At 38.7% G+C, this 18,006-nt stretch overlaps 1 protein-coding gene across 5 annotated transcripts in view; it reads right to left on the bottom strand.

Moving 5' to 3' along the window:
• Window positions 1-18,006, bottom strand: part of obsl1b (obscurin like cytoskeletal adaptor 1b) — a 40,154-nt gene that overhangs the window by 21,044 nt on the left and 1,104 nt on the right. Inside the window, exons 2-21 of one of the 5 annotated variants that reach the window (XM_058391696.1) lie at window positions 15,232-16,319; window positions 14,330-14,599; window positions 13,962-14,222; window positions 12,828-13,133; window positions 12,387-12,653; window positions 12,020-12,295; window positions 11,555-11,830; window positions 11,063-11,338; window positions 10,602-10,877; window positions 10,035-10,310; window positions 9,548-9,832; window positions 9,375-9,449; window positions 6,924-7,196; window positions 6,472-6,756; window positions 5,916-6,212; window positions 4,766-5,041; window positions 4,228-4,503; window positions 3,574-3,849; window positions 2,125-2,400; window positions 692-964 (exon numbers count right to left, since the gene is read on the bottom strand). In XM_058391696.1, coding sequence (XP_058247679.1) covers window positions 692-964; window positions 2,125-2,400; window positions 3,574-3,849; window positions 4,228-4,503; window positions 4,766-5,041; window positions 5,916-6,212; window positions 6,472-6,756; window positions 6,924-7,196; window positions 9,375-9,449; window positions 9,548-9,832; window positions 10,035-10,310; window positions 10,602-10,877; window positions 11,063-11,338; window positions 11,555-11,830; window positions 12,020-12,295; window positions 12,387-12,653; window positions 12,828-13,133; window positions 13,962-14,222; window positions 14,330-14,599; window positions 15,232-16,246 — 6,091 coding nt within the window. In that variant the 5' untranslated portion in view covers window positions 16,247-16,319. The remainder of the gene's footprint in view (window positions 1-691; window positions 965-2,124; window positions 2,401-3,573; window positions 3,850-4,227; window positions 4,504-4,765; window positions 5,042-5,915; window positions 6,213-6,471; window positions 6,757-6,923; window positions 7,197-9,374; window positions 9,450-9,547; window positions 9,833-10,034; window positions 10,311-10,601; window positions 10,878-11,062; window positions 11,339-11,554; window positions 11,831-12,019; window positions 12,296-12,386; window positions 12,654-12,827; window positions 13,134-13,961; window positions 14,223-14,329; window positions 14,600-15,231; window positions 16,320-18,006) is intronic. The other 4 variants (XM_058391697.1, XM_058391698.1, XM_058391699.1 and 1 more) reach the window with 4 other exon arrangements.

Here is an 18,006-nt window from a genome sequence, read left to right on the forward strand (position 1 = left end):
TTGCTGAGAGTGAAGTGGCCAGAAAAATTAACATGCAAATAAACATCCAAGTTTGCGGCAGTGGTTCTCTCCTTGAAAGAAATGAGGTGAGCAGAGAGAGCTTTCCCCTGGTGGGTGACTAAGTACCCCTAGTGGGTGACTAAGTACCTTGTAGTATTCATAAGCGATGAAAAAAGTGTGTGCAAGGTCAAAACTTGTGTGCAAATGTATCAGGTCAGCAGCAGCAGCAGTGTTACAATCATTCTCCTGGTCTGTGGCAGTAAAGAAGGCTCTCGGTATTTCAACAAAGGTTGGCCGATATAGATCCCCACCAGTACAGACAGCTGAAATGAGGTTCTTTGGCCTTTGTCACTGGGCTTACTCTCCATGATAGGATGAGGACCTAAGTAATTCAAAATAGCCTGGGAACAGAGCTGAGAGGGAAAGAAAAGTCTGGGCTAACCTTTAATGCCATCTTAGCCTGCACCAGGGACAGCAGAAGGAGAATGAATGAATGAATGAATGAATGAATGAATGAATGAATGAATGAATGAATGAATGAATGAACCAACCAACCAATCAATGATTGAATGAATGAATGAATGAATGAATACATCTGGTACATATACAATTTTTTTTTTTCTTGTAAGTCAGGCACTTGCATAGTTAGCTTTTACAATGTATGTTTTCTCTTAATCTGGATTTTATATACCTTTTATGCTTAAATAGAAGAATTTTGAGTCATCAGCAGTGTCACAGACATACTCTCCTGAGTCCTCAACTCTGCTGTGAAGAATCTTCAGTCTCCTGTATGGACCTTCTGTTTTTAATTTCATATTTTCACTTTCTTGAAGTTTCTGTCCATCTTTAAACCAAGTCACTTTTCCATTTGGACGGGAAAGTTCACAGCTGAGGACAATTTCCTCTGGAACATGCCGATCGAGATGAACATCTTCCTTGGGATAGATAATCATTACTGGAGGCTCTGTTGAACGATAAGCATAAGACTTCTTGAACTGACAGTATAAGTTATTAAGCTATAAAAATTTGCTTTGTTAAAGCATCTGAAAAATGAATGACAAGCAAAAAGAAACATGTAGTTTTATTTCTAATTAATCTAATTAAACAGTAGATCATTTTACAAATGATATCTTGAGCGATATACCACCTCTTTAAATCTTTCCTCTAATATGATTGTTTTATTTTCTCAAAATTTTAGTTTTACTTTGCATGCATAAATGTTTGAATATGTATGCAGAGGATACATTCATTTTATTAGTACACCTGCAGACTTGTATAAGTACTTAAAATCAGCCAATCATGTGGCAGCAGTATAGTAAAAAACCCTCCAGATATGTGTGAAGAACTTCACTTAATGTGCACATCAAATATCAGAATGTAGAATAAATCTCTGACTTTATTCATGACATGGTTGTGTGAGTCTTCATACTGAACACCTTGTTGCTGAAAAAGATGAAAAGAAAGTTGCTGAGGAGAATCACATGACCTGTTCTGAACAGGAAGTCTGTAGTAACCCAAAGAAGTTTGGAGCACATGACACATCAAACCTTGAGGTGGTTGGGCTTCAACAAGAGAACACATCAGGTTCCACTCCTGGCAGAATTGAAGGCTATAACTGTTATGATGAGTCTGTGCCTCAGATTTGTGTTCTTGGCTGACAAGTGTGGATTCCAGTGTGGTCTTCTGCTGTAGTAACCCATCCACCCCAGGGTTTGATGTTTTTTGTATGCTGTAATGCTTGTCTGTTCACCACAGCAGTAAAGAGTGATATGAGTTATTGTATTCTTTTTGCCAGCTAGAACCAATATAATACTATCCACATTCTGTGTAAACTCAAATTAATTCCCAGGAGATTAACAATTTCTTAAAAGGTTAAAACCATTCATTTTGCTACCCTCATCCATGCCATGATCAAAGTAACAGAGATCACACTTTTTATTTATTCTGTTTTTTTATGAAGACCTGTATCTGCATGATCTTTGCATTGTGCTGGTGCCACATGATTGGACAACTGCATGAATGTGAAGGTGTCCAGGTGCTCCTTAGAAAGTGGATGACAAGAGTATAATGTAATGGGAAGCATTTTCTGCTGTATGTTGAATATGTTAATGGTGCTATACTTACCTCGTACATTAACCTTGAATATTAAGGCACTACCTCCTGCACGGCATGTGTATGTCCCAGCATCGGTCATTTGAACTGATTGGATGCTCAGTGTTCGCTTGCTGTGTTCTGCCTCCATTGTGACTTTGTTACTGATTTGTATCTCAACTCCATCTTTGTACCATTGTGTAGCGGCATTGGACCTGGACACCTCACAACAAAGGACGAGGTTGTCTTGTTCCACTACATTTCTGTGAAGCTGTTCCTCTGGGACGTAGGCAAATGTCACAGGGGGTGCTGCAGAAGAAAAGAATTACACAAGCTGATTCCTGGAGTTCTATTTCTATCCATGTGTGTACATCATTTTCATATCAAGCATGCATTATCAGCAAGTGCTGCTGATGGCCTCCACTCTTAACAGCCAAACTAAATAGAAATAAATAGCATTAAATAAAGCTTTATGAGGATGAATTGCAGTTGGACATGCTTTTTCCCCTTGCATGACTTCTTTATAAACAGAAAGCACCAAGAAGATGGGTAGATTGCAGCTACAGCCAGCAAACATGGTAGAAATGTTGCAAATGGCTCTATGCATCTGTTTTAGGAGAATGATTGTCTAGTATGTACAGAAGCAGCAGAATGGAACCATTGATTTCAACCAATGAATGTCGGACAGTACATAGTGATATTTGTTAGTTATAGGGCAGTGGTTCAGATAAACTTTGGATGTCACCTTTAATGTCCACATAAAACTCGCTGATATCATCAGCTGTATTACAACTGTAAACACCAGAGTGGGAAAACGTGGCTGACAGGATAACCAATGTCCTCATGGTGTGCTCTGATTGGAAGAAAACTCCAGATTGAGGAAGGAGCTGAGTCCCATCCTTGTACCATTGGACCAGGGCAGTGGGCTCAGATATCTCGCACTGGAGAATGATAGGTGAGCCTGCTTCAAATGACTTGGTCGTCTCAGTCTCAGGGACAGGTGTGAACGTCACTGGTGAAGCTAGGAGTGTTTTCATTCATTGAAAGAAATTGGATTACTATTGTTTTACTATTGCCATTGATTTTAATGTTATGTGGCAGTTTATGAAAGGATAAAGGGGAAAATGACAGCAAAATAAAGATTTGCATATGAATGATATGTTCTATTGTCCATTTGTTGTTATGGACTGGGCTTTTTGTTACATGTTGTGTCATATGTGGGGCATTTACCAGGCAATTAGAACAAACAAAAGGAGTGAACAATATAGAACCTGTAATGGACCTATTATATGGTTTGATTTAAAAAAAATAAAGGTATGATTTTATTTGAGGGATCTGTCATTGAGCACAGTTTACATTTTCATCATTTGGTTATTTACATTTACTTGTTAAAGTTATAAAGTTATATAAGGACAAAGCATTTAGTGGATGAAGCGTTATTTGTGTTAGTGGTTTTGAGAAAATATGTGGACTCAAAATCACCTGCAACATCCACTCTGAATGCTATATGATCATCGCCAGCTTCACAGCTATACATGCCCGAGTGTTTGAGCTCAGCTGAATGGATGATCAGTGCCCTCATGGTGCCTTCTGATTTGATGTCAAGTCCAGTCTCTGGAAGAAGAGGCACTCCGTCTTTGAACCAGGAAACTTGGGTAGTTGACTCAGAGATTTCACACTGAAGTATAATGGGCCAGCCTGCTTCAATGAACTTGTTTCTTGCCACCTCTGGAAGGGCTGAGAACCTTACAGGAGTAGCTATAGAAATTTTTAAGATTTAGAAAAAATGTGACTGCTGAATCAGAAGTATACAAAATCTGTTAATGTACAGTTTTCAATTGGATTATTCTAAGCACCAGTCATGTTAGTCAAAGTATATTTCCTATTTGTAAATAAAGTAATTGCTTGGTTTTAGAGTAAACTATCTTTATTAGAAGGTTAGAGACAGGCCCGGTGTCAAGTAAAGAACTTTTGCCGAAATACCCCTACCCCCAAACCATCACCACCTCCCTTGACACCAGGTCTGGTAGTAGGGCAGCTAAACTTTATTTGGGAATGTAATTGCAAATTGGAGACTGTGTTTTTTTTACATATATAGTTAATTTGTTTTACTTTTAAAGGTTACTGGAAAATCACCTTGACTGTCCATCGTGAATGGCACAGCATCATCAGGACTGCCACAGATGAAATGTCCAGTGTCAGAAAGCACAGTTGATTGAACAGGTACTTTCATCACATTTTCATCTCTTTGGATACTACTTCCACTGTTTGAAATGAGTTCTGTGCCATCTTTATACCAGCAAACCTGGCTTTCAGAGTCTGAACTCTCATGTTCTGAAACAGATGGCGAGTCTAATTCATCGGATCTGTTCCTCTCCATCTCTGAAAGCAGTTTCAATCTCGTAGATGTGGCTACATAGTTGTGAGTAGCATAAAGAGAAAATAATGTTGACTTGAAAGGCAGAAAAAATTCAAGAGGACGTTTTGTTTTAGAATTAATTCAATGTCAGGGAAAATCTGTATGATTTATAGATAGTGATTCAAGTTATCAAAACATCATTAACTGCAGTACTGATCCTAATCTTAACTTTATAATGTTTACATGAAATGTAAACAAGAATAACAGTAATTTGGGTTTTTTATAGCTATTATAGTATTTACAATCAATGATCACCTTCAATATCCACGTTGAATGTGACTGCATCAGCATCTGTCTTGCAGTCGTATGTTCCGCTGTGAGATAATTCAGCTGACTGCACTGAGAGTTTTCTTATTGTACCTTCAGACTGAGCCAAAACTCCAGCTTCAGATGACAGCTCATTTCCATCCTTGTACCAGCGTACACATGCAGCAGCATCTGAGACTTCACATTCCAATTTAAAAGGCTCTCCAACTACAGCAGATATGTTCCTCTGAGCTTCAGTGACGGTGGAAAACATCACTGGCGGTACTGTGGGCATCATTATAGAGAGATACATTTGTAATTGTTAGTCCATATAGAACATATTTGTTTCATTCAATTATTAGATGATTAAGAGATTATTAAGAGTTGCACCAAATCATTGCAGTAACATTATTATTTGTCATGGTGCATTAAATGGCAGTAAGAACATATAGGCAACACTCAATAAATCTAAGAGCAAATCTATGAATAAAAAAAAAAGAAAAAAGACAATCAGATGAGGATAGAGTGGATGTAATGTAAAATTAGTAGCGCAAGAGTAAATGATAAAAGCTTATTAAAGATTGCTAAAGATATTCAACAATGATGACAAACAGGCAAGAGAATCCAAGGGGAAAAAATCGAATGGAAAAAGTAGTATTACTTGCATATTAAGTAAGAGGTTTATTTACATTAAAATATTTGCATTAAAGTATGCATTTAATTAGCATGCAAATTGCTGGAATCTTCAGTTTAATATTTTCCTGGTTGGTCCTGCAAATTGAAAGCCTTAAGATTTACCTTTAAGATTTACCTTAGTGTCTAAGTAAAAGGTTTCTGCTTGATAATGTGGTAAACCCTGCATAGCTCTTGATAGCAAGTAAAATGTGATCAATAAATGAGTTATGATTTATTAGTTGAATATCACTGGATTTCTACGTTTGAGACTTTTACCTCACACTTAATCCACTTTCTTTTGTTGTTGCATGTTTAGTTTCTGAACACATGCAGTAAAACACATTTACATAACATAACTGGCTCAGAAAAAAAGTCTGGCATTGAAGTGAAGTCAGCACAATGATTATTAGTGACCATTGCATGACTGAAGGGGTTAGTATTGTAATCAGATGGGTTGAGATGTCAAAGATGACTGAAGAATCACCTGGTGGATCCACAGTACTCAGGACGTTGGTATCCTTTGTTTCATAACTGTATACTCCAGAGTCAGACAGGTCAGCTGATTTGATCTCTTCTGATCTGATCTCTTTTGATTGTGTTAGAGATGCAGTGAGAGGTGCACTGAGACACTCTTGAATTTGTTGTTGCTCTTGTCTGTACCAGCAGACCTGATCTGTAGTAAATATAGGCTCTTTTTGTTGAACACTTGCATTGTCTGCTTCATTGGATATGATTTCATTCTCCTCAGTCTCAGTGAGCGTCGAATCGTTCAGCCGTGCAGCTAAAGAGTTTAATTTGTCATGTTTTAATTACACCAGCTTTTGTTCGTAGGTATGTGTGCATCATTTATACATTAAAAGAATTGCAAAAAGCCATACAATTATACTATAGTGACTGCTGAATCAAAAGTTTTCCTAAATAGTATTATAACTATCATTTATACATCTATGCTGTTTGTAATAGAAAAAAGAAAACGATTGGTAGTAAATTGAACTATGTTTTAGTGTAATCAACATGGATTAAACTAGGTTTTAAATCACCTTTGACATACACCTTAAATTTTATGACATCATCTATTGCCTCACAGTTGTACATCCCTGTGTGACCAAGATCTGCAGTCGGAACAACCAGCCTTCGTATGCAGTCCTCTGACTGGATCACTAATCCATTTTTCGTTTGGAGCTGTATTCCGTCCTTGAACCAACAAACCGGTGCATCTGGGTCCAATATTTCGCACTGCAGTACTAGAGGCATACCACTTTCAATGATCTTGGTCCTGCCAGTCTCGGGTAGTGGTGCAAATTTTACTGGTTTAGGTGAAGGTGCTTCAGTTTTGGAAAGATAAAGTCATATATTAAAGTAAGTGAAAAAAAATGCATTCAATGAGAGCATAGCTGTGTTGATTAATTTGGCCTTTCATAATTAAAGAACGTCTGAACAATACAGTCTTACTTGTAATTAAAAGTATGCTAGACATGTAGTCTTGAGTCACCTTTTACTTGGCCTTGATACATCACAGATTGACTCTTTGTCTCAGCTGCCAGCATCTCTTTGTGTGGTATTTTTGATAACTGGGCAAACTGTTCCTTTGAGGTCAGACTAGACATCATGTTTTTCCCATCTTGTTGCCGTACTATTGAAATGTCTCCATGCCCAAAGATTTGGGCGTTCTTTTCAGAGACCTCTCCCAGGTCTGTGAACCAGGCTGCTTCAAAGGCCTTCTTGTCTGACATGTCTTTGGCTGCTGAGATATTCGTCTTTGTAACTAGAGTGTGCCAAGTTGTGTATATAGAGAGATTTGTATTACTACTAAGGAAACAATGACTATATCTAACTATGTCTACCTCAAAGCTGTTACTTTAAATTAGACATCTGCTAGCTTTAAGAATCTTTAATCTAAAAAATGAAATGCAAAGCTTTTTAAAAAGATTATTTGAAATACCATGGCATCAGTCATTGTTTATAGGCATGAGCCTTTTTCAAGAGAAGATGGGTTTTGTTAGATGTGAATATATTTTCTTAATGGATTAATTAGTTTAGGTGTTTTAGGTCAAGATACTAGCTTATTAAGCTAGTGAAAACCTGATAAGCTAAAGAGTTATGTTGGCAAGCCATGCAAATTATTCATTTATTTATTTGATTTATTTTTAACCAGCCTTTAAGGTATTTAGGATGAGTTAATGAATCAAAAATGAACAGAAATGGCATTAAATATGTTTAAAATGTTGGCAATGGGATGTTGCTCTCATCATTACTTGCTGAATGATGGAGCTATTTAAATCACCTTCATGATCCACCTTAAATGCTAAAACATCTTCATCCGTGCAAATTTCTTGTACTTTGAAGTAACTTCTGTCGTCTTCTTGAAAACTGCAAGCTGTTTCCTGTTTGACACACTGAGGTTGGGGTAGTTCTTCATCCTTGTAGGTGCACAATGGGGCAGTAGAGTCATATTTTGAATGCTGAACTTGTTTTAGACTGGTTTCCTTCATGTTCTCCTTCATTAACAAGTCAGGAACAGCTGTGAAGCTCACACTTTCCTGAATGATAAACTCAGGGCAGTCTGTGAAGCTTAAGCTTTCGTTACTGTTCTCATTTATGTCCAACTTCGAAACTGTTGTCAAGCTCAAGCTCTCCTTATTGAGCTCACTATTTGCAAAATCAGAACGATCTGTGAAGCTTAAGCTTGTTTGAGTGTTCTCAGTCTTGGCTGAAACAGGATCTGCTATGAAGCTCAAGCTTGCCTTTAGGTTCTTGTTTTTTGACCCATTTGAACTGTCTGTGAAGCTTAAGCTTTCTTTAGTGTTCTCGGTCTTGGCCGAGTCAGGATCTGCTATGAAGCTCAAGCTTTCTTTAAGGCTCTTGCTTTTCGAGACATTAGAAGCATCTGTGAAGCTTAAGCTTTCTTTAGTGTTCTCGGTCTTGGCAAAATCAGGAACTGATGTGAAGCTTGAGCTTTCTTTAATGTTCTTGTTCTTTGAGAATTCAAGATGATCTGTGAAGCTTAAGGTTTCTCTAGTGCTCTCAGTCTCATCTAAATCAGGAACTGCAGTGAAGCTTAAGCTTTCTTTAAGGATCTCACTCGTTGTGAGCTCAGGAATGTCTGTAAAGCTTAAACCTTCCACATAGGCCTTGTTCTTGGCCAACACAGGAATTGTTGCTTCCTGGGAGAAACCCATACTTTCCTTATTGATCTTGTTCTTTGCAACCTCAGAACCCTCTGTGACACCCAAGCTTTCCATAATGATGTTGGTCTTTGCAATTTCAGGGAAGGTTTCAGCTATAGTTGTATGATGTGCACAAAGAAAAGTTTCAGTGGGTTTCCACTTTCTTAATTAGAACAGTTGTTCTCAGTGATTGTTACTTTCAAGAATTTTAACATAGAAGAGAAAAAATAAGAGAGACGACCATATGACAGAGTGGTCTAGAAACATGTCACACATATCAAGGCAACAATTACAACAAAAATTATGCTTGCTAATTATATAAAGTTAGTTATTTGTACTGCTTCTTTCAGCATTTCATTCAATCATTCGTTCATTCATTCATTCATTCATTCATTCATCCATTCACATGTAACCCATATATTCTGTGTTTTATGTAGATGTTATAGACACTTCAAGACATTATGCTTGTTCTGACTAGCATTAAGTAAGAGGACTGAAGCAAATGGAAAGTTTTCTGATGATGTACTGCAATTAAGAATGAAATCTAAACATTTTATAGGATTGTTAGCTGGGAAGAAAGGCTTGCAGACCAACTGGATGTTGGATTAAGATATAATAGCAGGGATTAGTTTGGGAAGCACTTTCAAGAATGGGTAACCAAGGTGCATGTATTCAGCATCTTTAGGCACGGCCTTAAAAAGGTTACACACCACCATTGTTAGTGGCACAGATGCACTGGGTTAAGTGTGCTAAGGATGGAGTAGCAGTTGTATCACCTTTCATATCCACAGTGCACTGGACAGTGTCATCATAGGTCTCACCCTTGTACACTTCAGAGTGAGACTGCTCGGCTGTTAGGAAAGCCACAAAGAAAACAATAAGCTTTCTAGCTTCAATTAGGTCAATGCTCCTAGTTAAGAATGGGGTACAAAAAATAGTGGTAAACCACCTTTGTCTGCATTAAACTGGGTGTGATCATCAGGCATCATAGGTCTGTTTATTCCATTGTCTGGTGTCTCAGATGATTTGATGCTTAAAGTTCTTATAGGCACTTCCCACTTAATTTGAGGCTCTGGTTCAATTCCATCTTGTGATAGTATCTCTTCCTCATCTTTTAGTCGGTAATTATATTCAGTGGTATCCAGGATTTTACATTGTTGTAGAGTAGAGATGCTTTCAACAGTACATATGCTCTTCTCAACATCAGGAACATCCAGCAGTTCCAAAGGTGGAGCTAAAGACGATCATTGATAAAGGAATACTTTACGTTGTCAGTTTTGGTGACTATTAATTAAATATTTAACTGCTATTAAAAGCCAGTGATATGCAGGTTTATTGCAAGAGCACACATAAAGACAATTAAAAACCTAAACAGCGCAAAATTGTTAGATGCCACGCTAAAGCAATTTCAGTTAAAGGCAAAATTTAAAAATCACCTTCGTCTTGTACATTAAATTGGATGACCTCATCCTTTCTCTCAGAGTCCTGCCATCCAGATTCAGAGGGCTGTGCTGCTTTTACAGCAAGCTTTCTCCTGGTATCTTCCATTTTGATATGAGGTTGACCTTTTGAGAGGAGCTCTACTCCATCTTCGTACCAACACACCTTGGCTGGTGGGTCTGAGATCTCACAGTGTAGCTCAGTGGGGTAGTCGGCTTCAAACAGCTGGTTCTTCACAACCCCAGGGAATGCAGAGAACTTCACCGGTGGAGCTTATTGTGGAATATACATAACATTAAAACTTAGAGAATGAATTTCCCAGACTGACTAATCTGTGATCTCTCAGACCTTTTGCCAAAAAGCAAGTTAAATATAGAATGCAACACATTTAACAGTAGTATCAAACAGTTGCCCGGAAGACACGATGCATAGGTAAGAGGCATGTCCATAAAAGCAGTGCTATGAGGCTCAGACAGTTGTTTCCCATTAGTTTGCTTCTAGTTTCAAATAAATGCAGCTGTATGTTACTGGATGTACATGCTTCTCAGAAAGCCACAAATCACCTTTGATATCCACAGTGAACTGTACAGAGTCATCAGGCATGTTGCAGCTGTACAGTCCAGAGTGGCTGGGTTCTGCCGACTGGACTACCAGCTTCCTCATTGTGCCTTCTGCCTGTATGTCCCAGCCAGTGTCCGTCAGAATCTCTGCTTCATCCTTATACCAGTGAACGTCTGCTGTAGGATCTGATACCTCACAGCGGAGTTCAAAACAGCTACCAGCTTCAATGCATTTATTCTTCTCAACCTCTGGAACAGTTGAGAACCACACTGGCACAGCTGCAGATTGTGATTCATGATAGAATAATCAAGATTTACTTCAACATTAAAACATGCAACAAAAACTATAACACAGACAACATTTAAAAATGTGAGGACTGAAAAATTCATGTCTTCAAGGGTACTGTAACTAGGTTTTATAGAATATCACTGAAGAGCAAAAAGGAAGAAACTGCAAGATTCACCTCTGATCTCGACTTGAAACTCAATGATGTCATCTGTTGTTGTGCACCTGTACACACCGGAGTGTGAAATGGCTGCTGATTCGATAATTAATCTCCGTATGCAGCCTTCTGATTGGAAGTCTACACCGGGTTGTGTAAGAATTTGCTTCCCATCTTTGAACCAGCGGACCTGTCCAGAGGAGTCTGATATCTCGCATTGCAGAACAATGGTGCCCCCTGCTTCAATGCATTTTCTCCTCTCAGTTTCTGGACCAGCTGTGAATCTCACTGGTGGAGCTATAGATATTTTCAAGTCTTTTTAATCTTTATTTTTGGGGAATTCACACTATTAGAATTTCATTTTAAAACAGTTTTTTGTTACGAAATTTTCATTTGAACAATTTTAGCTGATTGTTTAATATGGCGAATTTTTGAGATTAAGGTAAGATCTAGGCTGTGCTTGTTAGTGGCTTAGCCAAACATTGTGCAGTTTATATAAAGCAAACAAATCACCTTTGATTTCCACACTGAACTGGACAGCAGCACCTTTTGTCTTGCAGCTGTATACCCCAGAATGGTAAAAATCAGCCTTTTCAACTACCAGTGCCCTCTTGGTGCCATTAGACTGGAAGTCTAGTCCACTTTGTGGGAGGAGTTTTGTTTCATCTTTGTACCAAAAAACCTGGGCACTTGGATCTGAGACCTCACATTGTAGAAGAATTGGACATCCGGCTTCAATGGACCGATTTGTGTCCATGTCTGAAAGTGCTATGAACCTCACAGGTGGTGCTATGGGTGTTTTGATCAATGTTAGTTATAATTTCAACACAGTTTTAGGGTTGTATGTTTCAATGATTGGATTAACTTCACAAACTAAACAACATATAAAGCACAAGAAAAGCACAAATCTCAAAGAGCTCGATAAATGATGGTGCTTAATAATTTTGATGATCTAAATTAAAGTGATTTTTATCTTACCTTCAACTTCCACATTAAACCTGATGACATCATCAATGGCATCACAGCTGAACACCCCTGAATGGGAGAACTCAGCTGATTGGATGACAATTCTTCTCATTGTTCCTTCTGATTGGATGTGAAGACCTTCAACCGAGTGCAGTTCCACTCCATTTTTATACCAGCGGACTTGTGCTTCAGGGTCTGACAGCTCACAGTAGAGGACTATTGGATTGCCTACTTCGACAAACTTATTTCGGTCCATCTCAGATAGTGGGGTAAATTTAACTAGTGGAGCTGCATATGGAAAGGAACACGCATGCCAATTATAGTAATTCATCTATAATACATCCCCAGTATTACCCCCAAGACACATGCAGGTGCTCACCTTGTATATAGAGAGCTGCTGAATCACGAATTCCATAGGCAATGAAGGTGATTTCAGCTCCATTGTCAGTGTCTCGTACCCCTCGAATTCGAAGTGATTGGTGTGTTCGAGACCTTCTAATGAGAAAACGTTCATCATCTTGAATTTGAGTACCATTCCAAAACCAAGTGCCTATGACTGAGGCAGACAACTCAATGGAAAAACAGGCATCCTGGCCTTCAGGCACCAGTGCATCTTGTAAAGGTGCTTGTATTTTTGCAACTGGAACTGGAATAAAGTCATAAGAATATGTTTTCAATGCTTTGTTGTTTGTGAGCTTGACAGATTTACAAACCAAAAGAGCTCCATTATTGAAATGAAAATCCTATTTACAGAAGCCTACTAGTCAATACAGACAATATACTGACAATTTATGCTCTAACTGTATTAACATAATGTTACCCAGATGAACTGCTCGAGGGAATTCCACATATCCGCTTCTTCCATACTTGTTGATGCTACAAATGCGGAATCTGTAGTCAGCCTCACATGGAACACTGTCGCCAAGAATTTCCACTGAGGTTGCAGAGTCGGTGGTTAGACACTGGAGCCACTCTGGGGAACCTATTTCTTGTCTCTCTAGGATGTAGCCTGAGGGTGGATTCTTCCGACAGTCCTGTGCTGGAACCCAGGACAGGAGCGCTGCATTTGCACGCTCTGTGTTTATTTGAACCCCCACAGGGCAGCTAGGTGGACATTGCCTAACCGCTGGGAAGGACATACAATAGTAAGATAATGTAAATCATTATACTTTATGTCCAAAAGAATCCAGGCAACCTTCGTAAATGAGTCAGTTTGGCTACTCAAGGCACACTTGCTGACAGATACTAAATAGAATGCATGAACTATAAACTAATCTCCATAGGAACTATTTGTAGTTGAATAGGATGCTCAGTGACCCAGGGGCCTTCAATTTGGCATGATTTCAGAGTATCAACTAATGTTAACTGTAATTATGTTACTTTATTCCTAATAGAATTATAGTGAGTCAGTCACCAGATAACAAGACCACAAATAGGTATTTTTCCTGTTTTGGCTAGATGCACTACTTGCAAAAAAATTAGCATGGCAAATTAGGTGTGAAACAAAACATTACCGTGTGCCTAATCCAGCAAAATAATTTTAATAGACATCAGCACTAATATCACAGACACATCTTTGCCGACATCACCATTTTTTTGTCTCTTTTCAACACAGCAAAAACATGAAGCAATGCAAATTCTCTGATGTATTCAGGGGGCCTTTTTCTCACTGATTTAATATTGTTTCATAGTAATCATTGATTTATAATATAATAATCAATTGAAAATGGAAACCTAAGGCACATGTTCAGGCGATGCTTATTTTGCTGAATTAAAATTAATTGTATGGAGGCACCACCAAATCATATCAAATTTAATTTGATGTGTATTATTTTATGTAGGTTTGTGCAGGTTATTGTTATTCCTTGATTTAAAAACTTTTATATCTGAGTAACTTAGACACAATGCACAAAAGGTTCATAACAGGACTGGTTAAATATGAATAATTTCTAACCTTTCACCCTTAGTTGAGATGATGTTTTTGATCTGCCAACGTAGAACACAACCATTCCAGAATCTTGAGGCGTAGTATTAACAAAGACCAAGATGTGAGTTCTGCCAAAAGATTTGATGATGGTCTGATGTGTCTCTCTCAGCTCTGTCCCATCTTTGTACCAGTGAATGTCCATTTCTTCTTCTTCTACCTCCACACAGAAAGCAGCATTTTCCCCTTCCAGAACATCTACTTTTCTGGGCAGCTTTCTTACGATTGTACCTATGCAGAGGTTGCGAACGTGTATATCAACGTGTAAAATCTATTACAATTAAGATGTTTTGTGTTGTATTGAATCCCAGCTTTAAAAATAGTTCTAAGATATTTACCTTTGACAGTTACCTCAGCTATGCTTCTTCCTCCATCTGGCATTTCACAGAGATAGATCCCATCATCATCAACTCCCATGTCACGGATCGTGAGTCTGCGCTTTGTTCCCCACTCCTCCATCCCATATTTGGCCCCTGGCTGTAGCCTCCTGTCTTCTAAATACCATGTGATGGGTACAGAGTCCTCTGGTACCTCACACTCAAGGATGGCCAGGTCCTGCTCCCAGACTTCAAGGTCATTGAGTGGTTGCTTGAATCTTACCGGTGGTTCTGATGTTGTCAAGAAAAGGTAAGAAATGACTTTACTCTTTTTCTTTTATTCATATTAAAATATAATATATTAATATATTATAAAATATTATATTATATTATATGAGATATGGATATAAGCATATAAACATACACACACATCCACCGGTCAATCATAACATTTAAATATTTTTTCTTTGACTGTAATTAAGGGAACAAAAGGAACATCAGCATGGTAAGTCTATGAAGAGACAATCAGCTCCATTTAACTGTGCTATGGAAAGCCCATTACCACACAGTTGGATTAGACAGGAAATAAACTGTAACTGATACCATTAGTCTGCATTAGACAGTTGTAAATGAAAGAATCTAAACCACATATAGTAGCCACTACATATTTCGCTGTCACACTATCACACAGTCTCCTACACTAGTGTATGGCGGTACATGATGTATCAGAATATGTATATACTCTACCAGCATTCGCTGCCATTAATAGATGATGTCTATTTTATCTTAATATTGCCTGTTCATGGCTGTAACAATCCAATTGTGCATTCCTGCTGGTTAAACAAAACTGTGGATATTATGGAATTAAGTTCTTAATACTGCATACAAGTGATCAAGAAGTGAAACATACAATCTATACATACCTTTAACGAAAAGATGCACTGCACTTAGGGTTTGTCCGGCAGTGTTAGATGCGGCACAAACATATACTCCATTATCCTGCTGTTTGCAGTAGAGTACTTTAAGTGTGAAGTATCCCTCTCGGTCTTCATATAAAAGATACCGCCTTCCAGACAAAATTATTCTACCATCTTTTCTCCATATGATTTCTGGTTTGGGTTTTCCTGTCACATAGCAGCGGAATTTTGCATGTTTCCCTTCCGTCACAGCAAACATTTTCACTTTGGCTGAAGCCGGCAGAGGGTCTTCTTTTAGCCTTGCTACAACATGTCTACTGCTTCTCTGCTTTCCCTGATTTGCTTTCCAGTGGCCATTAGTATAACCATTGCGATTTCCTTCATCTTCATGTCCAGGGCCAGCATCCACCAACAGCACAGCTCCAGCCAGACTTTCACCAAATTCATTCCTGGCTTTGCATGTGTACACTCCACCATCAGGTGCCCTGGTTTTGAAAATCTTTAGCTGAAACCATCCTCCATCCTGGTACCCCACACTGAAATGCGTACTCTCAAAGATCTCATTTAGCTTCTTGCCATCCTTCTCCCACACCACCTCTGGCCTAGGATTTCCCCACAGCTTACAGGAGAAGACTGCATCTTCTCCTCGACCTACTCGCGTAGACAGGGGTTTGATGAGAAAGCGGGGCTTGTTCTCTTCTCTCAGCTCCATCTCTTGAGCTTCGCCTTCTACTTTCAACGTTGCTGCGGCATACGTCTCCCCTATGGAGTTTTTAGCTTTGCATATGTACTGGCCACTGTCTTCTGCTGTCACCACAGTGATGATGAGATTGTAAACATTGCCATCCTCAAACAAACGATATTTGCCACCTGGATGGATTTTCTCATTGTTTCTCTCCCATACAACAGCTGGTCTGGGATCCCCACTAATCTGGCATTTAAGTACAGCATCAGTGCCGCTCTGCACTACCACAGGACGTGGGTAGGCCAGGAACCGGGGTGCTCCACCGAACACATCCATTTCTTTTCTTTTGCCAGCCTCACCTCAACCTGTGAGTCTCTCTTTCACCAGAATATTTGTAGCAGCTAGGTGTCTGAATCAAAACATGTTAAATCAGTTAGACATACGAGCCAACTATTTACATTTATATACTCTAAATTAGAGCAGCCTTTTTCAGCCATGTGCTCCTGAGTGATTCTCATATCCCTAAATGATATTTATGTGCGTGTGTGCGTATGTGTATATATAAAGTGAATATTGAAACAAATTGATATTCTTGCAGACTGAGATGAACACAATTTATAGCTAACATTTCACTTAATTTGATTATTACGCTGAATTATAATTTACGTAAAATGACAACTAATGCGCTAATAACAACATGGTGAACAAAGAACCAGGGCACATCAAAATGTGCCACAAACCAGACCCGACGATTAAAAATGTGAATTTCAGAAGGAGGTGTCTCTGTGACTGATCATGCTGAGATGATTAAGACTGAATATCTTGAACAGACACAATCAGTGGAAGTTGTTTGGGTGGATATGCCTTGAGTGATGTCAGAGGAGAATGGCCAGACTGGTTTGAGCTGACAGTAACTCAATCACTCTTTACAACCGTAATGAACAGAAAATCATCTTAGAATGCATAACACTCAGACCTTAAGGCAAGGAGGCTATAACAGCAGAAGACCTCAGTGGCTTCCACTCCTGTCTGCCAGTAACAAGAATCTGAGAATATACCGGGCATGAATACAAGGCTCACTGATATCAGACAGTTGTAGATTGGAAAAAGACCAGGTGAAGTTTTTCTAGTCTTCCAACTATTCTATGAACCTGTGCCCACTGTCTGCTCAGTCTACCTGGCACCAGCAGCCATGTTACAGTCAACGTTATAAAGACCACAATTTTTCTGAATGTTGACGGAAGCTCTTGACTTGTAAATGCACGATTTTATCCATTTGCCTGCTGCCACATTATTGGCTGGATAATTGCATGAATGTGCAGTGTGAATGTTCCTAATAAAGTGGACAATAAGTTTGTGTTTTATTCCATTTTTAATAAAATATATAAACACTTAGTGAGTTCAGAGTATTTTCTAAAAGAGTTTAAACGAACAATGATATAATTATTATTATTATCTCTCAAAAGCTGAAGCCACAGCACAGTGCTGACTAACCAAGCCTCGGGAGACATTCTTAGTAAATTGTGAGAGTCCAGAACCGTAATAATCAAAAAGCACTGTCCAGAACTGTAATCATCAAACAGTTAATAATTAGCTTGTACTGTTCGTGGAAGCAGTTAATAGTGTAAGATTTTTTGTCTTTCTGTTTGTTTATTCCATGTGAAGCGTCCTTGTTCATAGTCATATGGCACTGTTGCATGACTACATCAAATATATAGAGAACAAAAACAACTATTCAAAGTTGCCAAACTTATTTGTTTTTTTTCCCCCCCAAACGTGAGTGGGTGGTGGTATGTGTACTAGTGGCACTTAAGGACGGAGGAACAGGATTGCATTTCATCATGGTATTTACTCCTAGAACTTTCTAACACATTTGCTCTATGTGTGTGAGAAGCCAAAGCCAACAGTCTGGATGTGAACGGTGCTCACCACAGATAGCTAGCACAGATGGTGCTGTAATTCAACAGGAAAGTGCTTTATATAGTCAGCCCTAAATAAAGACCTGCGAGAGGGCATGTGTCAGGTATCACAAAGAACACCCTATACACACGCGTGCACATACAAACACAGGTCTCACACAGCACACAAATGGAGTA

Source organism: Hemibagrus wyckioides, linkage group LG06, assembly GCF_019097595.1.
Source record: "Hemibagrus wyckioides isolate EC202008001 linkage group LG06, SWU_Hwy_1.0, whole genome shotgun sequence".
Classification (NCBI taxonomy): domain Eukaryota; kingdom Metazoa; phylum Chordata; class Actinopteri; order Siluriformes; family Bagridae; genus Hemibagrus; species Hemibagrus wyckioides.